Source organism: Pongo pygmaeus, chromosome 9 (genome assembly GCF_028885625.2).
Source record: "Pongo pygmaeus isolate AG05252 chromosome 9, NHGRI_mPonPyg2-v2.0_pri, whole genome shotgun sequence".
NCBI classification, from domain to species: Eukaryota; Metazoa; Chordata; class Mammalia; order Primates; family Hominidae; genus Pongo; species Pongo pygmaeus.
In genome coordinates, this window is record NC_072382.2 from 40,046,286 (window position 1) to 40,072,919 (window position 26,634).

At 36.8% G+C, this 26,634-nt stretch overlaps 1 protein-coding gene across 2 annotated transcripts; it reads left to right on the forward strand.

Annotated features, from left to right (window-relative positions):
- Window positions 1–1,944: 1,944 nt before the first annotated feature.
- Window positions 1,945–26,634, forward strand: CCDC34 (coiled-coil domain containing 34). Of its 2 annotated transcripts, XM_054438058.2 has the most exons (6): window positions 1,945–2,359; window positions 7,680–7,818; window positions 14,727–14,834; window positions 23,596–23,754; window positions 24,309–24,450; window positions 26,111–26,634. In XM_054438058.2, the coding sequence occupies exons 1-6, from the start codon at window positions 2,019–2,021 to the stop codon at window positions 26,323–26,325; spliced, it is 1,104 nt and encodes a 367-aa protein (XP_054294033.2). In that variant the 5' UTR covers window positions 1,945–2,018; the 3' UTR covers window positions 26,326–26,634. The 2 variants fall into 2 exon arrangements, with proteins under 2 accessions (XP_054294033.2, XP_054294034.2); XM_054438059.2 differs by lacking the exon at window positions 14,727–14,834 and having other exon boundaries at window positions 1,956–2,359.

Below are 26,634 nucleotides of genomic sequence, written 5' to 3' on the forward strand. Positions count from 1 at the left end.
TAGGGCTAACTGGTGATGGAATTATTTAAGCAAAATTCACCCTTACACAAGTTTCCAGAGCCAGCACAACATAATTATCTCAAATATACCATGGCCAAAGTACTAATTGTATGAAAAGATGTCACTAAGTCAATACCCTAAAACTTAAAGGGAGAGACACTCTTTTATACATTTGTACATTTATATATAATTCTACCCATCTCGATTATGGCTTCTCAGCTCCAGTAATGAAAAGGCACTGTAAGAAATGAGACCGCTGGACTTAATTATGTTCAAACACCAGCACAGCACCATCTGACTCTGCCTCATACCCCTGGGGGGGTCCAGCATTGCTAGTGCATAATGTCACAGTTGGTCATAATGATGACCCTGGCGCATCAAGCAAAGGGTATACTTTGTTTAGGAAAACATTTTAAGGGGACAAAGAAGTATATGACATTTAGATTCCCATGCATAGAGGTTAAAGTGAAAAAGTTCTGAAGTTTGCACACAATTTTTCATTGTATCTGTCTGATTCTGAGCTTAGAAACTTTGAGAATTAATGAGATAATATGACCCTGTGAGGTAAATTTTTCCCCCATTTTCAGAGGAGTGTTAGGCATGGAAAACCTATCAAGTACCAGGAAAACCACTGATTCCAGGTCCCTTTCATACTAATGTTTTTCCCACTACAGTTATGTTTGGTTATATCTATTGGAAAACAGCTTCTCAAGCTTACCTCTTTATGAGGCCCTAAGGCAGCTCAGTGCCTTTCGATGTTACTGATTCTAGAGATGTTCTGATAAAAGGTTTTTAAATGCCAATATTGAATAACTAGGGTCGAGAACGAAAACTCCATTAGGTCAGTTTTATTCCTTGATCAACTTTATTACTCATTTGGAGTGCTCCAATTTTCTTTCATTTTGTTTTCACCGAAATTTTAAAGAAAATATTCCATTTAAATAGATTTAACCATGTCATATTTTATTAATTATAGCTCTGCCTTCTGAATTGTCTTTGGTTGCTATTACTTCTACCATGGCTAATTCTCCTGTGTTAAATTTTGCAGATCTAGATTTCATCAAAGTTTTTGTATCACTCTGGTCACTAAAAAGTTTTGTGTGATGTGTTAGCCATGGTCAATTTTCATTTATGGTATTTCTACCGGTAATATACATTATGAACTGGACAAAAGCCCTATTTATTTACAAATGTACAGTTTTGTCAGTATGAATAAAGCATCTGCCTCTCCTTTACTGCCTTTATCCCCATTCCCGAGAGTGCCCCTAAGATCCCACATAAAATGCATATTAGCATATTTACTGAGATCATTTTTCACCACAAAAGGATGAGGAACTTAAGGGCGAGACTTTTAATCATCTATCCCTTGTGCTTTACGCAGACCCTACCGTACACTAGAGGCTTCGAAGAGGTCAAAAGTTCACATGTGTGGACAAATTAGGTCCCTTAAGATGCCAGGCAAACGAAGTGCTACCAAAACACGCAAAGACTGTCCTAAAAGTGCGTTCTGGGATACACCTGTAAACTTGGATCAAGTTCGCTCCCCTCTCCTCAAAATATATCGACTTGTGCTGAAAGAAATCACGACCGATGCTCATAATTCTGACCTCGTAATTATATAGGGGGTAGTTTTGGTTTCTGCTTCTTTCCCTGATTCAGTGACAGGTAACATATTTCATGTACGAAATGAACTGCAACACCACGGCAAACAAGGGACGGGCCCTCAAAGTTGTCGGTAGGGAGCCAGGACCCCGCCAGTGGCGTGGGGAGACACCGTGCTAAACAAGCTTGCAAACAGCAGGCACCTTCCTGCCACTGAGGAGGAAGGGCTGGCCAAGGGAGGCCGGGGCGGAGGAAGCCAAGCTCGGCAGGCCCTAACAAAGTCCTCCCGGCCTCCACGCGTCGCCATGGCAACGCAGGGTCTGTGCCGGCCGGGATTGGCCGGCCTGGCGCGCGCAGGGCTCGCTGGGAAAGCGCGTCCCCGCCGCGGCTCCGCCAGTTTGAACTTGGCGGGCCAGATGTGGGCGGCGGGGCGCTGGGGGCCTACTTTTCCCTCTTCCTACGCCGGTTTCTCTGCTGACTGCAGACCCAGGTCTTGGCCCTCCTCGGGCTCCTTTTCCGTCCCTATGACGGGCGCACGTGGGCAGGGGCTGGACGTGGTGCGCTCACCGTCGCCGCCGCTGCCGCTGAGCTGCAGCAATTCCACCAGGTCGCTGTTGTCTCCCCTTGGCCACCAGAGCTTCCAGTTTGACGAGGACGACGGTGACGGGGAGGATGAGGAAGACGTGGACGAAGATGCCCATGATTCAGAGGCCAAAGTGGCGAGCCTGAGAGGAATGGAGTTACAGGGGTGCGCCAGGTAAACCCGAGGCCGCCCGGCCGATTCAGCCCTTTTCAAGATTCCTTAGACCCTCTTAAGTACCCCCTTCTAACACCCTCCTGCCCTCCGCCCCAAAGGCAGAGCAGGCACTTGCAGACTGAGGTGCCGTGGGTTTTTTTGCACATAAAGAGCCCTGTGCAAATTCTTGCAAATGACGATAGATTTCCTATGGCTCTTAATCCTTTTTTCCTGAGATATTATGACTGCTGCAGTCTCACTTCCCAGAAAAATGCACATAGTCTCAAACACACAAAACTCTGCTACCATTTCAGGCGTTCTGTGAATCCTCAAAAGTCAGATTGTGCACTCCAGAACTCTTATCCCAAACCTGAACACCAGAACGTGGTTTACTGCACCTTAGTAGTACCTGTGGTTGGTTATTCTGAAAACATACTGATTGCTAGTGAAGTAGGTTGTAGTAAACAGGTCACTTTCTATAACACAAAGTGCTGAAGCACAGAGATTAGCAATGTCAACCTCAGCATGTGGAGACGTGGTTAGATAGGATCTGAGCATGCACAGAGGAATGGATGTCATTGTATCAATGTTAGGACCAATGGGGTTATTAAAACTGTCTTAATTTGTTTATTTCTACTGTTATTCACTCAGCAAACATTGTGTGCCACATATTAGTCTAGGTACTGGGGACCGTAAACAAGATACTGGTCTCTACTCTCATGAATTGAAGCCTAAATCAATCCACTTATTTTATAATAAAATAATAAAATAAATAATAAGATAATAAAACCATGGCTCAGAATGCAAAAAGTGACTCAAAGGCATGCACCTAGTTATTAGCAGACCTGGGTCTACTACGAAGATAGACAGATATGTTCTCTTTCCTAAACTGCATGCCTAGTATTGGGTATATAGAAATAGGAGCAAAGGGCCTATCCCTGTAGGAATATTTCTGAGACAGGCCCAGTAATGCAGGTCCATTCTAGGATAGACTCATTACGTTTTCTTCGGAAATAGTTTACAAGTTTATGATTGTCAAGCTGTGTAAGGCACAGTACAGGAGCTCTAAGAAATACAGGCCAGAGAACTCATGCTTTATGTGTAAATAGCAAGATACCCCCTTCAGTATAGGGTGTTCATATCCAGCATGAGTGAATGGAATATGGAACCCATATGAAGTAACCCGTATACATGGTTACAGGAGTGAATTAGTTACGGATGAGAAGTAAAAGTAAGTACATTGGTGGGAATGGAGATCAGAAAGAGTAACCAAGCAAGCCACTCATCCAGGCTGGTTGTAGCAACAAGAAACAGGCCTCCTCTGATCAACCTGATAGTAAAATTTAATGGTAGAGTTAGGGTTTCAGTAAATTGTTTTCATCTGGGCCTCTGTAGGTATTCTTCAGGACTGAGTTGGTCTCAAAGGTATTTAAAGTAAATTTGAAGGCTTTAGGAAATACTTTCTGAGCATAATCAACTGGACTAAGCAATCTGGACACAAGTTAGTGACCTGCGGAATAAATGACCATCGGAACTATAGCTCAGCTACTGAAACCTTGCATTAGTTTCCAAGAGCCAAAGCCCTGACTAAGTGGAGCCTGCCAGGGGAGGAGGTGAACGTATGTACGTCTCACTTATCCAAAGCCAGAATGAGCTGGTAGCACCACAGGGCTAAGGCTGCCTTATCACATTTCAGTCCCTATGAATCAAAGGAGTAACTGGGATGTGGGTTTGAAAAGAGAATGCTGAAGTTGTCAAGCATTGTGTGTGGCAAGTATCAGATGCTTATTAGGTGCTCAATAAATGTTTGCTGACTGCATGCCCATTTCCCACTTCCTAAAGAACAGATACATGCAGTGATTATTGTCAAATGCTTCAGAAACTTAGCACTTCCTTTCAGGAAAGGTAGATTTTTAGAAAATTTCCTCATTCCTCCTCCCCATTGGTCCTAACATTCTTTGATAAAATGACATCCATTCCTCTGTGCATGCTCAGATCCTATCTAACCACGTCTCCACATGCTGAGGTTGACATTGCTAATCTCTGTGCTTCAGCACTTTGTGTTATAGAAAGTGACCTGTTTACTACAACCTACTTCACTAGCAATCAGTATGTTTTCAGAATAACCAACCACAGGTACTACTAAGGTGCAGTAAACCACGTTCTGGTGTTCAGGTTTGGGATAAGAGTTCTGGAGTCCACAATCTGGCTTTTGAGGTCAAACTGCTGACCTCTCTTTGGTGCCCCAGACAGCTTGGGGGTGACAGGATGAAGAGAGCAGGCAACCTGAGTCATAGCCCTTTCATTGTTCTGAGTTGTAAGTATTCTGTGTGAAGCAGAGAGCAACCTAGAGCTGTATGGGATTTTATGCCTTTTCTCCAAGCCTCACCTACCACATTGATCTGACTGGCAAAATGAATCGGGTAAGGCTTCTTTGAGCTAGGCTCAGGCATCAGCTGCACATAATGGATATTACCTCAAGGTATTTTTGGTATAAATAGTGCCATGTTTAGAGGATGCATTGACCTTCAAGGGTATTGGTCAGAACTGAGATTAAGCTCAAAGTTAGCTTCAGACAAGATAATGAGAAGCGTTTTCCTGGAATATTTTATAATGTGCTCTGGGCCTGCTGTTTATCTATTCAGCTTTATCCTGGTTTTTCTACCACTATCCATTAGGAAAACCATGCTGTAATAAATATCTTGTTCACAAATGGCCAGTTGTCAAGGCTTTCTTGATTATAAGTAGAGCTATAGTGTGTGCGCCACACATTTTGAACACATTTGTTATAAATATTAAGGAAGGAAATTTAATATTCAAAGTGTCATTTCTTAAAAGAAAAGCCCACTGATCTGATTGTCTTTCAACGAATGTTTCCTAGGACCCTACTATATTCTAGACCCTAAGCAAGGCTCTTGAAATAAAAAAATGAGTTGAGATATGTTTTCTTTAAGGAACTCATGGCCTGTCGCAGAGATGAGCAGGTGACAGGAAGCCCAAGAGTTGTGGCTCCAGGCAGTGCTGGAGTTGAATTTTGAAGGGACAGCAGGAGTTCGTCATAGTAATAATAATAAATGACTTACTAAGTACTTACTTACTGAGTGCCTGGAACTATATTAAGTGCTTTAGCATGGATAGTTTCATGCAATACTGCCTGTAAGGTAGCCAGCCACAGCTGTCATCTCCATTTTATAGACAAGAAAACAGAAGCTTAAAGAAGTTTTTTAAAAAATGTACATAGCTTAGCTGGGCGTAGTGGCGGGCGCCTGTAATCTCAGCTACTCGGGAGGCTGAGGCAGGAGACTGGTGTGAACCAGGGAGGCGGAGCTTGCAGTGAGCGGAGATCGCGCCACTGCACTCCAGCCTAGACGACAGAGCGAGACTCCGTCTCAAAAAAAAGAAAAAAGAAAAAAATGTACATAGCTAGGAAGAAGCAGATAGGATTTCACCCCAGGCTGTTTTACGCCCAAATCTAAGCTCTTAATCTGACTTTATGCGGAGGTGGAAGAAAGGAATTTCAGATTTAGATGAAAGTTACAGAGCATGGGGCGTGTGGCACATTCATCAACCTGCAGGAGTTCCTAGTGAGCGAAATGTAGAGTCTGGATCAGCTGTTGGTGAAAGAAGACGCTGGAAGATAGGCAAAGGGCTGATTCATGGGTGTCAGGCTAAGGAGTTTGGATTTTATCCTGTGGGTAAAGATGCCATTGAAAAACTTTAAGATGAGGAGTGACATGATAAAAGGATACATTTGAGGGATGAATCTGGCAAGAGGTGTGGATAATGGTTTGAAAGGGAGAAAGGGAGGCCAGTTTTGTCCAGATGGTGGTTGTAAGGTTGGAGGAAACAAGAAAGGCTTTCAAAAATGGAAAGAGGAATTAACATGACTAGGTGATCATGTGGGTATAGGAGGTGGGGGGTCCAGATGTTGACGAGGAGCAAGTGGAGTCAAAGAGCTAGGGCTTCTGGCTTGAGTAACTGGCTGGAGGGTGATACCATTCACTGACGTAGGATTGTAAGAGGAGTACACTTTCTTGGTGGGAAGGGTGGTGGGTGGCTGGTAGAGGATGATTAGATTTGTTTTCAACTGATTGATATTTAAGTTGAGTTATGTATCACATAGTTAGAAATAAAGATCTGGAACTCCAGATGACGGTCTGGCCTGGAATTACTGATATAGGCATCATCAGCATGTAGTGGTAGTTGAAACTACACCACAGTGGGGGCAGATGGGTTCCTTCTGCAAGACTGGGAAGGAAAGACGCATATAAGAAATAACACATCAACAGTGTCTCTTTCCCACTAGAATGCAAATTTCATAAGGGCATGAATGAATGAAGAAATAATAGTAGCAGAAAATAATGAGTAAGCTGAATCTATGAAGTAGAAAAGTGTGCAAAGCAGTGGGTGAAGCAATTGGTTGCTAGAAGCAGGAATGTGAAAGAGACAAAGAACTGAGTCTGTAATAAACTAGTCTTTAGAGCTAGCTACCTTATGTCCTGAACAACCTTGCTTTCTATGGCTGCTGATTGTTAAGCTTTTTCTAAGTTTCATGAGGCTTGTGTATCTGGCCAACACCCTGTGTTCTTTATTTATGTATGTGCTTATTTCCCTGCCCCTCTTCTCTTTACCCTGAGTTGTTATTTTTCCTTACCCTCAGAAGAGACAGACTGACAGAGGTGCATGGTGGAGATGGAGACTGTGGTAGAAGGTAACCAGACTAGAGAGTCATACACACCCTGTCTAAGGATTGGCAAAAGGATGTCAACCAAAATGTTAAAGAATGTTTTGTGGCTTCTTATTTCAAAGCAATTTCAAACTTATAAAAAAGGTGAAATAATATAAAGAACTTTCATTTACCCTTCACCCACGGTCCCTAATTGTTAACATGTTTGCTTTATTATTCTCTTTGTATGTACTACATAATCTTTTTTTCCTGAACTACTTAAGGAAGGGAAAGGGAAGAGTCTGCTTCAGGATCTGATTAGGATTATATGTTGTAATGAGTAATTAGTTATCCAGGTAAGATTTTTAGAAATAAAAAAGTGTTGGCATTGAGGCAAATGTATAGGGTGTGGGTTATCACAATGGGGTTTTAAATAATGTGGTTTTAGAAGGTGAACGAATTCAAAGGCAGTTTGATAGGTAAACTAATTCAAATATTAGAATTTCTTTTCATGATTTTTAAAATGTATACTTATGTATAATACATGTATATTTGTAAAAATCACAATATTGTAAATACACTATTAAGTTTTGCTTTTACTGTACAGTTAAGTGATTTGGACTAGGAAGCAAAAGAGGTTCTTGTACAAGTACTATAGTAGCCTCTCTTTTGTAGCACTCAGGTTGAATCAGAAGATAACCAAGAAGAACAGAAACAGGTGCGCTTACCAGAAAGCCGCCTGACACCATGGGAGGTGTGGTTTATTGGCAAAGAAAAAGAAGAACGTGACCGGCTGCAACTGAAAGCTCTAGAGGTGAAACTAGACAGTATTCTTTTTATTTAATCTGTGAGCTCACAAAGTAGAGCTGCAGTTGTAAATTAAAATGTTAATGTTATTATTCCTGAAAACAAAGTCTTTGCATTTATGTTAGTTTACTATATCAAATTGAATAACTAATAAGTTATAATATAATAATAGAAATATGTTCATTGTTAGAGCATTTGGAAAATACAGCTAAGCATAATTAAGGATATTAAAATCTCTTCTAATTTCACTGTCTGAAGATAATCATTGTTAGTATTATGACATAGCTTTCCAGATTTTCTTCTATGTAAATTATTTTGAAATATGTACAAATGTGTATATATATTGTATGTCTACATACACTGGAGCATCAACATATGTACATTTAACTAAAGTAAATTCAACTGTATACACTCAGCAAAATTTTTAACTTTACCGAAACAAAATAGAGGCAAGATTCTACCTGCCCCCCCCCCCGCCCCCCACCGCCCCCAACCCCACCCCATCCCACTGTGTGTCACTCAGTGAGCATGTGCCTTATGTGCTGGGCGGTGGGAAACTGCTTGCTAGTCTTTCAGGGTGTTTCAGTTTCTCTGTGCCTCCCTCACTTATGGACATTTCCATGCGTGAGTCTCTTTTGAACTTTTACTATATGAACTCAAAAAACAGTTTTAGATGCATTTTCACATCTCTTTAATGAGAATATTCACATATTTTTTGAACTCTTAGTGTTTCAGAACATGGCAACCAAATAGATTTGGATAATTTGGCATCCCCTAAACTCACTATCTAGACTATCTGAATTCTTCCTATCCAAACACTGAAGCCAGATCGATTTGAATGATGAGGGACACTTCCTGTTTTTAATGAAACAGGATAAAACTCTTTTTCTCTATCATTAAACATTTTTATAACATTTTTAAATGGCTGTCTAATATTATTTAAATATATTTAAAATGTATTACATATTTGTTAAAATATAGTTATCTGGTTCACTCTTGTTGGATGTTTCAGTCTGTTAGTAACTGTTGCTAAAAAAAATCTTGGGAATTGGCTGGGCATGGCGGCTCACACCTGTAATACCAGCACTTTGGGAGGCCGAGGCAGGTGGATCACCTGAGGTTGGGAGTTTGAGACCAGCCTGACCAACATGGAGAGACCGTCTGTACTAAAAATACAAAATTATCTGGGCGTGGTGGTGCATGCCTGTAATCCCAGCTACTCGGGAGGCAGAGGCAGGAGAACCACTTGAACCCAGGAGGCGGAGGTTGCGGTGAGCCGAGATCACACCATTGTACTCCAGCCTGGCCAACAAGAGCAAAACTCTGTCAAAAAAAAAAAAAAAAAAAAAAAAAATCCTGGGAACAAAAGCTTCATGATCTTCCTTAGAATAACTTTTCTGTTTGTTTTGAAACCAGTTATTATTTGATAAGTTTCTAACCAGGCAAGCAGTCACATGTCCCAGAGGCTTGGCATAATTCAAATGATTATGAAAACTAATACATTCTGCTATTTTCCTATTGTATGATACTTTGTATTCTGGATTACAAATTTATTCCTGGAAAAGTGCGCTGTGAGAGTGGCACTTATTTCCTCCTGGCAGTGCACAGGGCTTGAGAAAGACCTTACGGTTGATGTTAGGCAAGAATAATAAAAACCCTGGTTCTTTTTATTTGCTGGGTGTAAGCAAGTTATTTAAACTTTTATGTTTCCATTTTCTCGTCTGCTCAAGAGGAATAAAATAATACCTGTGTCACAGGGGTTTTGTGAGGACTAAATGTAACAAAGTATAAAGATGCCTGGCTTTGTTTTTATTTGTATTGTTATTTATATCATTACTATTCATAGTCTTCTTAAAGCTTTCTCATTTATTTTCAGAATTAGGGTGTATTTTTGAATTCCCAGACTTACTTCTCTTACCTCAATGACTAATTCCATTATTTAGTTAGTAGCTTTTAAGAATATTTGTTCACAGTGAGCACTCTATTTTTTTATATTATAAAAACACATACCTACATATCTCTCTCTATATATATGTATTTATACATATGTATGTGAAATAGCATCTTAATTTTGTGCAAAACCTGGTGTTCTATTCTTTTTTCAGAAGCCTGGTCATAATTCATTAAATTGGTTTTAAACTTACAATTCGGAAAATACTGATCCAGTGAGTTAATGGTAGAACAAAATTCAATTTCTGGTATTGGGCTTTATCTACAGTCTCACAAGAAGTTACTTGTTATATTAAGAAAGGGAGGGTCACTTCAAGTCATTTTTAGTCAGTGTACAGAGAAAAGTTAATTGAATTTCAGAAAGTTAGTAAAGCCCGGGCTTGGTAGTCACACAGAACAATCCTGAAATTTTAGCCTTGCCATTCTAATTCTGTGACATTAGAAAAGTTAATTAACTTCTCTGAGCCTCAGTTTCTTCATCTATAAGCCAGACGTTAGAGAGGCAATAGTGGAGTAGTTAAAATTGTAAATTCTGGGTTTTGTTTTGGTTTTTTGAGACAGGGTCTCACTCTTGTCACCCTTGCTGGAGTGTAGTGGCACGATCACAGCTCACTGCAGCTTTGACCTCCCCTCCTCTTCCACTTCAGCTTCCTGAGTAGCTGGGACTGTAGACACACACTACCATGCCTGGCTAATTTTTGTTTTTATTGTTGTTTGTTGGGGGGTGGTTTGCCATGTTACCCAGGCTGGCCTCCAACTCCTGGGCTCAAGTGACACCTCCCAAAGTGCTGGGGTTACAGGTGTGAGCCACGGCGCCTGGTTTAAAAGCGTAAATTCTTGAGCCATACTTCCTGCATTCAAAATTTGGACTTTGGGCAAATCCTTAACCTTTCTGTGTCTCAATTTCCTTATCAGTGAAAGGGGGAGAATAATATTTGCTTCATAGTGTTGTTAGGAGGACTAAATGAACATCAGGATATGGACTAACATGTACAAAGCACTCAAAGTTATTATATGTGAAAGGAGATCATAATAACTGCTATGAAGATTTGTTTTGAGAACAGATTAAAATAATAAATATAAACCCTATCACAATGATAAGCATGTAGCAGGGTATAATTATTTGTAATTTGGTTCAAAGATTAAAACCTTTTTATATATTTAGTAGTTTGACATTTCTTATGGCTACTTTATTACTCAACTCTGAAGTGATTCAATTTTAGCATGACTCTTACATATCAGTTATGCCAGGGATATCCTAACATATAGGCCAACTACTCAGCTTGTTGTAAGCTCGTGTTGAGCTTTTGTGGTATTCACATTCTTTCGCTGCCTTTTCCTTTATTTTGTTTTTATCTCATGTTTTCCTTATTTTTCTGTCTTTATTTACTGTATTCCCTAATTTGTTTATAAACCATATCAAATTTTTAACCATAAAGAATAGTCATCTCAGATCCCTATTAAAACTAAAAAGCATGAAAGGCAGAAAAGTAATTTTGCCAAGGCTTCATTCATGGCAGAACGGGGACTGGCACCTAATTCTTTGACTTCCATTTAAATGCTTTTCCCACAATATCAAGATGTATTTTAGAAATAAGTGAGTCAGACTTAGTATTTATTTTTTAATGAACTCTGGCTTTCTTATTTTCTTCCTTTAAGATTTAAGAGAACATTTGTAGGATAGTTTAATCATTAAAAAGATCATCCACACTCATAAATTTGATTTGAGCATCAGACATTTGGTTTGTTTCAGACATCTCTGTGGGACTAAGTTAAAAAATTATTTTAATTCATAAAAATTACCCACTTACAAAATGTTATACATTTGTAACTTTTGTTGAGATGATAAATAAATATGGTAAATATTGATTCAATTATCAAGCATTATGAAAAACTAGTATATTGGTTTTGTAGGTCATTTAATTTTTATTTACTTTTTAATTATTATAAATAATTATTTAGCCAACTGCTCCAGGTTCTCTATGGTCATTGGCTAATTCTAGTTCTTAATATTTGCTTTAATGTATTATTATAATCAGTTTTAAATTATAAAAATTACCTAGTTTGTGAGTAGTCCTGGTGCCTTCTTTTTTCTTTTTTTTTTTTTTTTTAACCATCTTGCCTTTGGCCATTTTATTCATTAGCCCTTAATGAGCCCTTAATGAAGGAATAGGGCAGGATATAGAGCTGTTGGTGAAACTCAAAACTGTCAGTTTTTCTGATTATTACCTTCAGTGGTAAAAAATTATTTGTAAGTAGGCAAAACCTATTAAAAATGCATGTTTAAGATCTTCTTTGGATTTTGGTTTTCCATAATCAAGTGTTGTATTCCACGGGAAAATATTAATAGCTGTCTGTAATCCTGTTGAAATTCAGTGGTATACCAGAAGACCACGTAGGGGCCTTTCGAAGGAAGACTCCAGCTGTGTCCTGAAGGAGACTGGCCTTTGTGGTAAACATGGAGTCATTTAGGGTGGGAAATTCTAAGAAGGGCCAGACTTGGAAGGGAGGGTTATGTCTCAAAATGTGATGTATATTCTGGTTTGACAAATTACTTGAACAGACATCCTGAGATTAGAACACTGTTTGGGTTATTGGTAGCATTTTCTAGGTACATTTTGACCCTTTTTCTTTAATCCCTCAATCAACATTAGCTAAAATTTGTTAGCCGTCAAATAGGAGTACAAGGTTTCTTTTTTTCTGATTTTTTAATTTAGGTAAATGAAGAATCTTAAAAGGTACATAAATATATAGTCAATCATGTCTTTAGTTATACATTTAAATAATTACTTTTCTTGAAAATAAAATTTGGGACTATTTTGGAAAATTTTTGATATATAATTGTCAGGTCTATATCTAGCCAATTAATTAATGTCTTTCATATTTATATATTTGTATATATACACACATATGCACATATAAACATAAATATATACACATGTATTTGTATGTGTACATGTATATATGTATAATTTTTCCCCCTTTTGTTTCCTGACATAAGTCCAAACCCTCTTTTCCTTTTCTTTTTGTGATGGAGTCTCACTTTGTCACCCAGGCTGGAGTACAGTGGTGTGATTTCAGCTCACTGAAACCTCTGCCTCCCAGGTTCAGGCGATTCTCTGGCCTCAGCCTCCCCAGTAGCTGGAATTACAGCGCCTGCCACCACACCTGGCTAATTTTTATACTTGTAGTAAAGACAGGGTGTTACGATTTTGCCCAGGCTGGTCTCGAACCCTTGACCTCAAGTGATCCATCCGCTTCAGCTTCCCAAAATGCTGGGCTTACAGGCATGAGCCACCGCGCCTGACCCAGAGCTTTTTTTTCTTATAACTCATATACTATGGCACACTCTTAGTCAATCTTCCTCAGAATAGTTCTCATCCCTTCAAATGCAGTCTTCAGCCTTTGTCATTAAGAGCTCTGAATTTTCCCTTTTGCCAGGTATTCTTGTTTCATATAGTTCACTTTGCCTGTCTCAAAAGACCTTCTCCATCTAGCTAGTACCACACTCAAATTTTCTACCCCCTCCCACCTCCCAATCTCTCTCCTTTTGAAGACATCTTTTCACTGTTCCTTGTATGGTGCTCATTTCTGACTAGCCTGGTAGACTAGGCTAGGGTGAAGGGAAGATGTTTCTCCTCATCTTCCCTTCCCTTCTCTGAACTTTTATGATATGCAATAACTCGCAATATAGCACTTATTTCTTTAGTGTGTAGAGAATCAGATCAGAGACTTCTGGGATTTCATCTTTATATCAGATTTATATCAGTTATTGCTAGGTCCATAGTAGGTGTACCATAAAAGTATACTGAGTAAGTCATCAAAGAACAATAGCTGCTGCAGTGATGAAAAATCCTTAAAGATGGATATTTGCTTTTGGGGGTATAGTGTTTAAAAGTTGGAAGACTTCCTGAGTGAGGGCAGCTATCTTCTATGCAGAAGAATTTTAGGATGAGTGATCATGGAAGACAGATTTCCTGTGACCAGTTGTTTAAAATGCAGAAGAGATGTTCTTGGTGTCAAGTTTTATCTTCATTTAAGACACTGGAATTAGTCTGAGGGTTGGAAAATTGTCTTTCCCACTACCTCCCGTGCCCAAGTAGGTAGGTCTTTGGGAAAGAAAGGGCTATGGAGGAGAGTGGAGACCAACAGAAGATACGTAAGGTATCTGACTATTAGTATCTAAAGACAGAGAAGAAAAATAACCAGTAATTATGGTTGTGGAGTCCTAGTGAAGTCTAGTTTGAACAGCATTCTCAACCAGTGCAGTAATTTAACTGATGAGTGACAGAGTGGTGGCATTCAACTTGTAGTTTTATTTGGCCATACCTTTCACATTCTTTTTCCTGAGGAAATGCCCAAACGTGTAGATTCGAGTGACAGCAAGGCAGTTAAATAATCTGGGATGTGAATGTGGTTTTGTTTTACACTTCAGCAGCTATAAAATCAGTGAAGAAAACTCTGGGTTCTTTTTTTCCCTAAGGAAAATTGAATGGTTTCTTTGTATTTCTATTGTGTAACTGAATTAAATTTTTAATATAGGGATTATTTAATTTCTATGCTTTATCTTCATCAGGAATCCAGAAGCTTCTTATAACTGTTAAAAAAAAAAAAAAAAAAGTTGCAATTCTCTTGAGCTTCTGCCAGTAGCTTAGAGTGATGCCAAAATTTATGTGTGGGAAAGTTGATTTCAATGAGGGTAATTTAGCTGAAGTTTAGTCTAGGAAACTAGTGTTTTGCTGCCAAGCAATTATTTGCACATTTCTAAAAAATGACTTATACTTTTACCAATGCTTTTTTTCATCATAGACTGGTTACTTAAGTAAGTTATTGCCACTAGTGGCATATGCTCTATAAAGGAAACTATATTCTTGTTTAATTTGGTTAATAACCTCAAACTTTTAAAATATACGTTATTTGGGTACTTCTATTAAATGTTGCCTTTTGTCCAAATAAAATCCACAGGAATTAAATCAACAACTAGAAAAAAGAAAAGAAATGGAAGAACGTGAAAAAAGAAAGACAATTGCTGAAGAAAAGCACAAGGAATGGGTTCAGAAAAAGAATGAGCAAGTAAGGAGGGGAAAATGGATACACACGTTGACATCTCTTTTGCAAAATATTTCTTCCTATTACACTTCATTACCTAGGTTTTAAAAAATACTTCTCTTAGAGTCTTTCTTCTCTGGCTTGTTTTGTTTTTCTATCCTGGTGGACATTTATCAAGTCTCTATCTTCTGCCCTTTGCCCTCTACTTTTCTCCTTTTTCCCTCCTGTGGCTTGCACTAATATTTGCCTGCAGGCAGTCACCAAGTCTGTATTTCTAGGCCTGACCTTCTGGATCCTTATGGCAAGTGCCTCCAAGTCTGCAAATCTAAAACAACCCGTTTTGCCCATTCCTCCTTCGTAAAACCATTCTCCCATTTCTCTGTTTCATTCAGCTGTCTTCTCGGTCACCAAGGCTTACTTAGAATTCCGTTGTTCCTAATCATCTCCTCCTTTTCTTTACAATTACTACTCCCCTGTTTGTGATCTCTTTCCATTACATCTTTCAACTTATTGTTTACTTCTTATACTGGATTGTAAGCTACATAAGGGCAGGGATTTTTGCCTCTTTTGTTCAGTTTGCCAGGAGCTAGATGAGTACCTGCGCATGATACATGTCCAAAAATAGTTCAATTGAGTGAAGATGTTCATTGAATGGCTGCATTTTTTCCTTTTAATTTGAATATATTCTTGTATGGATCACACACATTTGAAATTTTAAAAATACTTATTCTGTGGTCAATTTGTCTTCTGTTGTGATTTTTACATATTTAGAGTGGTACTGGTTTTATTTTTATAATCCAGTTTTACAAATGTGGAAAAATGTTTAAATTGTAGGACAATATTTTAAATTTTAAGTCTAACTTTTTATCTTTATTGTTGAATCTAATGCCCAGTGGTATTAATAAGAGTACTAAGTAAATAATTTCAGTAAATTGAAGATGATATAACCTTCTTCATCCAAGTATTATAAGAAGGAAATTGGTTAGATGTATGTGTGTGTTATAACCATATTTGTTTAGAAGTCAATTACTTTGTTTTTTTTAAAAAGTTTACTTCATCCCATGATATAACATGAAAGAGATCTTTGTGAATAAATTCAAAAATCAAAATAAGTCTCTGTGACTGTTATAAAACTTTGGGTAATGTCTTTTTGAAATTTGTAACTATAAAACAAAATTATTTTACACATGCAGAATAGTTTGCTCTTTCCTCTAAAAGTCCCTCTTATCTTCTAATTCCATTAAGCTAATTTTACCATGCCAATCAAACCTAGTTGTTGTTTGTCTAAGAATGTAAGATACTGCTGGGAGACAGTATATTCACTGTTTTAATTAGTGGCAGTAGACCTAATCCAATTATTTGAAGAAAAAAAACTATTTCTTTTGGAGGGAAGTGGCTTGCCCTGACATAAATCACTAGTTATTGAAGGCAAAATTCTGTAATGTTGAGAATTATTTAAAAATAAAACTGAGAAGTTATATTTACCTGTTCTGCAGAACTCTTGTTCATGTTAAGGAATAATTGATTATTCTTATTTTTTTTTTTCTTTAAGACCTATCAGATTTCTTCTTTCAGACATAGTTACATTTACCTCTATTTGTAAAGACTGCCCTCCTGGTTCTTCTCTTCCTGTCTGGCATCTAGCTTTTTCCTCCTCTGTTTACATTTCATGGTGTGTGGTCCTCAGCTGCCTCCAGCTTCATTCACATTTTAGCTGTATCTGTGGCTGCTATTTTCTCTAAGTCATATTCACTGTGTTTTATCAAAAAGTCAGACACAAAGAATGTATGCATTCATTAGCAAAGCTAGTTTCTTATAATATGACTGTAAATTCTTAAGTGCTTTTAAAATAAAGGTTCTATCTCATCTGGTACTCCTAACATTTGTGTTGCCATGGTAATTTATTTTCTGGATGTGTTTATTACAGTGTTATCACATATTTTGTAAAAGGTCCTTTACTTTTAATGTTTTTAAAAATTATTTTAAAATAAAATTGTTTTTAATTCTCAAAACACAACTGATTTTCTAATGTAAGACAGTAACTCAGATCAACAAGGTATATGATTGATAACACTGTTATCATTGCATTATTCATGCTTTCAACAAATATTTACTCAGCTTTTACTATGTGCGAGGCACTATTGGAGAAAGCAAAATAGAAATCCAGAAACTTTAAGTAGCCAATTGTTATGTTAGTTTCCTTTAGTTGTATGAAACAAAGGTTCTCTCAGTGCAGCGTCTTTAAAAAAGGAAGATTTATTGTTGTGCTCTGTGTGGTGTAGAACTAGCGTGCCAGAAAATCTGAAGCCACTTAGTGGCTGGTTCCTCTCTCAGTAGTAGTGACTGCTCTGAGTGCCTGTTGTGTCTTCCTTTTGCTAACTAAAGGCATTCTGTTCACACTTCTTTAGTTTAAATCCTACAGAAGTCTGTCTGATTTTTTTTCAGAATTAATTCTATTGAGCTATAGTTTGCATACAATAAAATACAACTATTTTAAGTTTGATGACTTTGGCAAATTTAGGTACCCGTGTAACCATCACCATTAAAGATACAGAACATTTCCATCACCCCAGAAAGTTTCCTTTTGCCCCTTTGCATTCACCCCAACTCCCTGCCCCCAGCCAGCCTCAGCTCCAAGGAAACCATTAATCTTCTTTCTGTACCTGTAGATTAGAGTTGCCTTTTCTATAATTTCATATAAATGGAATGATAGAATATATACTCTTGTGTTGGTCTTTTGTTTTAAAACTTATCCTGATATTTCATGTATTATTCCTTTTTATTGCTGACTATAGTATTCTATGAAATACATTTCATAGAATATGTTTATCTGTTTCATTCAATTTCATAGAAATTGTTTGTCTGTTCACTAGTTGATGGACAATTGAGTTGTTTTCAGTTTGGGATATTATGAATAAAATTCTGTGACCACTCATGTACAAGTCTTTTTGTGGACACTTGTTTTCATTTCTCTTGGGTGAATGCCTAGGAACTAAATTACTGGGCTATATGGTAAGTATGTGTTTAAGTTTATAAGAAAGTGCCAAACATTTGTCTAAAGTACATGTACCATTTTACATCTCCACTACTATTATAAGAAAGTTCCAGTTGCTCCACATGTTTGGCAGATGTGGTATGGCCAATCTTTTTCATTTTAAGTCCTTCTAGTGAGTGTGGAGTGGTATGCCATTGTTTTAATTTTCATTTCCCTGAGATCTGATGATGTTTAGCATATTTTCATAAGCTTATTATATTCATCTTCTAGAGCTTCCATAACAAAATACCACAAATTGGGTGGTTTAAACAACAGAAATATATCTTTACTCACAGTTCTGGAGACTGGAAATCGAGATAAAGGCATCTGTAGGTTTGGTTTCTCCTGAGGCCTCTCTCCGCGGCTGTCTTTTTATGTCCCCACAGGGCTTTTCTCTGTTCACATATATCCCTGGTGTCTCTTCCTCTTCTTGTAAGGACACCAGTCCTATTGGATTAGGGTCTTACCCTTATGACCTCATTTAAACTTGATTACTTCTTTAAAGATCCTATCTCCAAATGCAGTCACATTGGGGATTAGGGATTCAACATAGGAATTTGGGAGAGGGGCAGGAATACAATTCAGTCCATAACATATATTGACCATTTCTACATCTCTTTTGTTGTTGGCTTGTTTTGTGTTGTGTTGATTTAAGTCATTTGCCCATTTTTGAAGGGGTTGTATGGCTTATTATTAAGATATGAGAATTTGTGTATTCAGACTGTAAGTCCCTTCTCAGATATATGTATTGCAAATATTTCTTCCCATTTAATTTTTCCTCCCTTCCTTCCTTCCTTCCTTCCTTCCTTCCTCTGTCTTCCCTCCCTTCCTTCCTCCCCTCCCCTTCCTCCCCTCCCCTTCCCCTCTCTTCTCTCTCTCTTTTTTTTTTGAGTTGGAGTCTCACTCTGTTGCCCAGGCTGGAGTGTGGCATGATCTTGGCTCACTGCACCTCTGCCTCCCGGGCTCAAGCAATTCTCGTGCCTCAGCCTTTTGAGTAGCTGGGATTATAGGAGTGTACCACCACACTTGGCTAATTTTTGTATTTTTAGTAGAGATGGGGTTTCGCCATGTTGGCCAGCTGGTCATGAACTCCCCATTTAATTTTTCTTAATGGTATTTTTTTTTTTCACTAACAAGAAGAAGCACTGATTAATGGTATTTTTTAAAGAGAAGTTTTAAATTTTGATGAATTTCCATATTTCAGTTTTTTTAATAGTTGGTAGTTTTTGTGTTCTATTTGAGAAATGGCCATCAGAGAAATGCAAATCAAAACCACAATGAGATACCATCTCACACCAGTTAGAATGGCGATCATTAAAAAGTCAGGAAACAACAGGTGCTAGAGAGGATGTGGAGAAATAGGAACACTTTTACACTGTTGGTGGGACTGTAAACTAGTTCAACCATTGTGGAAGTCAGTGTGGCGATTCCTCAGGGATCTAGAACTAGAAATACCATTTGACCCAGCCATCCCATTACTGGGTATAGACCCAAAGGATTATAAATCATGCTGCTATAAAGACACATGCACATGTATGTTTATTGCGGCACTATCCACAATAGCAGAGACTTGGAACCAAGCCAAATGTCCAACAATGATAGACTGGATTAAGAAAATGTGGCACATATACACCATGGAATACTATGCAGCCATAAAAAATGATGAGTTCATGTCCTTTGTAGGGACATGGATGAAGCTGGAAACCATCATTCTCAGCAAACTATCGCAAGGGCAAAAAACCAAACACCGCATGTTCTCACTCATAGGTGGGAATTGAACAATGAGAACACATGGACACAGGAAGGGAAACATCACACACTGGGGACTGTTGCGGTGTGGGGGGAGGGGGGAGGGATAGCATTAGGAGATATACCTAATGCTAAATGATGAGTTAATGAGTGCAGCACACCAACATGGCACATGTATACATATGTAACAAACCTGCACATTGTGCACATGTACCCTAAAACTTAAAATATAATAATAATAAAATTAAAAAAAAAAAAAAAAAGAAATGTTTGCCCACCACAAGAGGGTAAAAATACTCTCCACTGTTTTCTTCCAGAAGCTTTCTAGCTTTAACTTTACCTGTATGTCTATTTCAGTTTAATTTTAATGTATAGTATGCATTAAAGGTCAAGATTCATTTGTTTGCATGTGGATATCCAATTGTCCTAACAATACTGACAAGATAATCTTTTCCCTATTAAACTACCTTTGGCACCTTTGTTTAAAATCAATTGACCATATATTTATAGGTCTGTTTCTGGATTCTAGTCTATTCTATTGATTTATATCCTGTGCAGTACCACACTAACTTGTTAGTATAAATTTATAGTTCTGAATTTATTATTCTTGAAATCAGATAATGTAAATCCTCCAGGTATTCAATTCTTTTGCAAACTTGTTTTAGTTGCCCTGCATCTTTCCATATACAGTTTAGAATCAGCTTATCAGTTTCCCTAATAATGCCTGTCCTAATAGTGCTTGGCACTATTGGGATTCTGCTAAATATAAACACATAGATCATTTTGGAGAAAATTGCTATCTTAATAATATCAAATTTTAAATCTATAAACATGGTTTTTCTTTCCAGTTATTTATGTCTTCTTTATCTCAGCAGTGTTTTTTAGTTTTCAATGTATAGCAGTATTATCTTTTGTTAAATATATTTCTCAGTATTTCATGTTTTTGCTGATGAGGGCAGTTATCTTGCCTTGTTCCTGATATATAATATATATTTTATATATATACACATATGTACAACACACATGTTTATAGCATATATGTAACGTACACATGTTTATAATGTAACGCTTATAACATAAGTAACATGTTTATAGCATATATGTAACACACGTTTATAATATATAGCATACGTTTATAACATGCAGCATGCATATGTTTATAACATATCCATATGTTTATAACATATATATGTTTTCTTCCCAGCCACACTCATATGGAACGTTTCTGATATTACCTTGTAATTTCCATGCCTGGTTTTGATATCAGAATAATGCTGGACTCTTAAAATGAGCTTTGATGTGTTTACTTTTTCTCTGTGTTCTAAAATCATTTTTTTAAGGTTTGATACTATTAAGATATGCCACAATAATATTTTGTATTCTTAAAATATGGAGTATCTTTAACTGTGTAATGGAATCAACTAGTGAAGCTTTCAGTGACTGGAGTTTTTGCAGGAAAGTTTTTAATTTTGAATTGTTTTTATAAGTAGAGGGTTATTCAGACACTACTTTTTCTCAAATTCATTTTGGGAAGTGGCATATTTTAAGGACTTTTGACATTTCATTTAAAATATTGAATTTATTGGCATAAAATTGTTTTTAAGATTCTCCCGTTTTGATTTCTGTATGATGTCTGTAGTGATCTGCCACTCACCGTCTCTATGACCTTAGGCAAATTAGCCTCCATGTGCCTTAGTTTCCTTCTTTGTAAAATGGGATAATAATGGTATCTACCTCACATCATGATTATAAGAATTAATTGAGAGTGTGTACAAATAAAGTATGTAGAATGGTAACAGGCATAGTTAGCACTCAATAAATGTCAGCTGCTATAATTAAAAACAGTGTAAGAACTGGTTGATTTCTTGTAGGTAAAGTTGTGGAGGACAGTCATGAGTCACATGGAGATTAAGCAAGATATACTCTAAGGTCCTTTTCAATTTGTAGATCTTCTGACAGTTTGAAGTAGTTAAAATCCAGTATTGTTCCAATGGCTATTGAGTTCTCAGCATGAAAAGATTCTGTTTCACAGCTATTGGCTGCCCAGCAAGAAGGAAATACAGCAACTTTGATACAACTTGGGGAATTACTTGAGCTTTGATTTTTTTTTTTTTTTTTTTTTTGAGACAGAGTCTTGCTCTGTCTCCCAGGTTGGAGTTCAATGGCACGATCTTGGCTAACTGTAACCTCCGCCTCCTGGGTTCAAGCAATTCTTCTGCCTCAGCCTCCAAAGTAGCTGGGATTACAGGCGTATGCCACCACGCCCAACTAATTTTTTGTATTTTTAGTAGAGACGGGGTTTCACCGTGTTGGCCAGCCTGGTCTCGAACTCCTGACCTCAGGTGATCCACCTGCCTCGGCCCCCCAGAGTGCTGGGATTACAGGCATGAACGACCGCACCCGTCCTGAGCTTTGATTTTTAAGACCTGTCTTTCCTGCACAGCCCTGGACATACCTTGTCTATAACTGATGTTTGTTGGTTGAGTCTTCATTGAATTGCTTATATTAATGTATTCTATAAGCTGCTTTCAAGGGAAGAATTTCTTTTCTTGGCTCATAATTATTTGCCTGGGTGATATGTATGGCATTTGTATTGCATATACTTTTTATGCCTTCCAGATTTGTTTCCAAACCTTTGATAAAGAAGACTAGCTATGTCATTGGTTATTTAGAATTTAGCTGTGTTGGTAGATTATCGTTTAAATAAGGAGGAAAAAATATTGAGTTATAGTCTGTGTCAAGGATCAATATTTTTTTTCTATAAAGGGCCAGTTAATGAATATTTTAAACTTTTGGGGTCATGCAGTTTCTGTTGCAGCCATTCAGCTTTGCTATCATAGTGCAAAAGCAACTATAAACAATAAATATGTAAACAAATGTGTGTGGCCACATTCCTATAAAACTTCAGTTACAAATACAGGTGATGGTAGATCAGATGTGACTGTCAGTGCTTAGTTTGCCACCCTTTGGTCTATGGAAGAATTATATAGCCAGAGATTTGCCTGGATGTGCCCTTACATACAGTGTTTAATGAGCATTATTCACTTCTCCTCTCTTAATTCACTGGTGGTAAAGATTTATGCAAATATTAATATTGACAAACTGTCCTGGAAATATGTGTGCATATATATATATATATATGTATATATATTCATATATATATAAACGTGTGTGTGTGTGTATATATGTATGTATATATAATATATATGTGTATATATGTATGTGTGTATATATGTGTATATATATATATATATATATATATAGCCCCTGTTTTAGAATGAGAGTAAGCATCCATTAAAAAATACTAAGATTCAGACAGTCTAACAGATTGTAATTTTTATTCACTATCATTCATTCAACAAATTTGATTGAACACTGTATTAGTCTGTTTTCATGCTGCTAATAAAGACATACCTGAGACTGGGAAATTTACAAAAGAAAGACATTTAATTGGACTTACAGTTCCATGTGGCTGGGGAAACCTCATAATCATGGCGGAAGGCAAGGAGGAGCAAGTCACGTCTTACATGGATGGCAGCAGGCAAAGAGAGAGAGCTTGTGCAGGGGAACTCCTTTTTTTAAAACCATCAGATCTTGCAAGACTTATTCACCATCATGAGAACAGCATGGGAAAGAATTGCCCCTATGATCCAGTTACCTCCCACCAGGTCCCTCAAAGATGATATTTGGGTGGAGACACAGCCAAACCATATCAAACACCTGCTGTTCACTCAGTACTGCCCCAGGCTCTGAGTGGACATTGGTGAGCAAGATCTTTGTCAGTGCCCTCATGAAACTTATAGCCCAGCAGGTAGACTGACATTGAACTGTTAATTGCAGGTATGTTATATATTTTCATAAACTATGTTGTGCCAACTGCCATGATACCATGTCTATTTTTAAAAATAATTGAAGTTTAGAAAATTGCTGGATGCAGCAGTCTTTCCTTAGATGAGTATAATTATTGGTATTACAATTAAACTTTATCTATTTTTATTTAAGAAAAGAAAAGAAAGAGAACAAAAAATTAATAAAGAAATGGAGGAAAAAGCAGCAAAGGAACTGGAGAAAGAATACTTGCAAGAAAAAGCAAAAGAAAAATATCAAGAATGGTTAAAGAAAAAAAATGCTGAAGAATGTGAGAGGAAGAAGAAAGAAAAGGTATTTTTATTAAAGTGACCAGTTAGAATACATAACTTTGGTGTTCACATGTGTCAACTATATCTTAGAAAAAGTATCTAATAGAAAATTGGCACTATCTTAGCATAAAATAAACACATGAAGCTATCCTGTTATGCTGTGTTTAAACTTCAAAAATGAATATGCATTTGTAGTTTTCTTAAGTTGAGAAATAGTAAGCCTGTTGATATTTTTTCAGTCAGGTTTAAAACTTGTTGCTGTTATTCCTTTTAAATATTTTTCAATGCATTTTATGGGAAGTCTTACTACCATTTTATAAATTACTATTCTTTGAAAACAGCAAATACTTTTTTCTTTGTGGGTTTGATGTCTTATTGTTTTTCAGAGCTGGACACCTTAATGTATGTCCCTGATCATCTTCAATATTCTACTCATATTATAAAAATATGATTCAGTATTATGGCCAGTAAGCCATTGGGGTAGGAAGCTACTGGAGAAAAAAAAATCAGTAGAATTTGAATGGAATGTATAGTTACAGAATATCCCTGGAAATATTTTCGTCTTGTCATTTTAAGGAAAAAGAAAAACAACAGCAAGCTGAAATACAGGAGAAAAAGGAAATAGCAGAAAAAAAGTTTCAGGAATGGTTGGAAAATGCGAAACATAAACCTCGTCCAGCTGCAAAGAGCTATGGTTATGCCAATGGAAAACTTACAGGTTGGTTTTTATGTTGTGTGGCTTACATAAATATGGTTTGCAGAAGCAAATATTATACTCCTTTTGACGGAAATAGAAATGTGTAAAAATTATTTTTCTTTCAAATTACTATTTTCCAGAAGTAATATAATCATATTATAACATACCATGTTCCTATGGAGATGCTACAAATGTACTGTCATTCTCCACATTTTTATTTCTTAAAAGCAGTAGTTACAAAACTGCAAACTTATGCTTTAAAGTAAATATTTGTAACATTAAGAAATGAATAATGTTCTCTTACATTTTTTCAATGATAAAGCCTTAATCAGGATATATTTTAAGGGGTCGTTTTGCCTCCTCTCCTTCTAACCCTCTCTAAGGCAGAGCTTCCCATGTCCTTGGCACATTCTTTGTGTGAGGTAGAATACTAGACAGCACATGAACCAGACACAAAACCGACTGGCTTTAGTCTTGGTCTGATTATAAAGGGCAGTGCATGTTTTTCTTTGTGCTTCATGTTGGAAGTTCATACCTTGCTGACAGCTGCCTTCACTTGTTTAAGTGATTTATTATTAAAATACTCCCATTCTGTTTTGTTCACACAATAGAACATATTCCAGACTTTGTTTTGACCATCTTGGTGAAGTGAGTGTTGACATATCTATGCAAAGTGGGTTGCCAGTGTCTGAAAGACACATTCCTGCTGTCAGGATTAGGCCTCTCTCATATGTCACGAAGGTCATCTGTTTTAGCTACTGAGCATGTCCCGCTCCTTCTTTTTGTTCTTGCTTGAAAAAAAGAGTAATAAGCAGTGGCTTTAACCCAGTAATTGGGTAGTAAAGTTAAAAGTTTAGGTGGGAATACTAAACATATTGACTAGAAGTTAATTGCTAAAATAATGGATTGTTTTATTAATTTTTTGCATTTTTAATGAGTTTAATTCTAACAAGCAGCATATTTGTCTGCAAATGCTGTACTTAAGTTTCTTTATTCTTTATGCTCATATCATTTTTATAAATTATGAAATAAAGGAATTTTTGTGTCAGTAGTGACTGAAGGATTTGGAGATGATTTGTAAAATGTTCTTCCTTCAAATGTGTTTATTAGATGTCAGACATCACAATACTTTAAACACTTCATATACATTAGCAAAAGAATGCTCCATAACTCATAATCACAATTACAGTGATATTGTGAAGTCTTATGGACACTGATTCAGAATTTCTGTGATTCTAAACAAGAATCTTGATTTACTATAACTTCATATGAAAAATAAATGTTTTTCTGTAAACTTCAGTATCTGATAAGAGGAAGCTAGTACACAATCAGTAGTTTCCCAGACTGAGTTAAGAAAATGAAAGTTTTGTTCAATTTAAGGATCGTAAAATTAATTTCTTAGTAAAAATTTTATAGGAGTTTGATTTACATAGGTTTTAACACTAATGTTATTTGGATTCTTAGAATTATCATTTATGCTTTAACTATAAATATTTACTATATTTGGAAAGTGTTACTTCTTTGAAAATATCAAGGAGTTTAAGTTTCAAATAAGTCACATTGGCTTATTAGTGATAATTTGTCCATTTGACATTTTAACACTTTTCTAGAAGTTTTAAGTGGCTTCTTTGATGGCAAGAAAGTTTTTCCTTGTTGTGATCTGATTTTTCAATAATTTTAGGTTTTTACAGTGGAAATTCCTATCCAGAACCAGCCTTTTATAATCCAATTCCATGGAAACCAATTCATATGCCACCTCCCAAAGAAGCTAAGGATCTATCAGGAAGGAAGAGTAAAAGACCTGTGATAAGTCAGCCACACAAATCATCATCTCTGGTAATTCATAAAGCCAGAAGCAATGTTTGCCTTGGAACTCTGTGCAGAATACAAAGATAGCATATGTGGAAAATAACATGCTTTTATCTGGAGCTATTTAATTTAAAAATCAGAAATTTTTTTTTACTGCTCAGTCAATAACTCAACACTTAATGTGATTATTGACAAATAGCAATTTTTGCATTTGTATATGGAGTCCTTAGAGTTGAGGAAGATATTTTCTGGATTTTGGTTTTTATAAACTTTTCCAGGTTGATCTTGGCATGTTGTTTTGCAGAATAAGTGGCTGAATATGTAAGAATTGTGTTTGTATTTAGCTTGTATTAAAAGTACACTGTAATACCAATAAAACTAACAATTTTTCTTGTA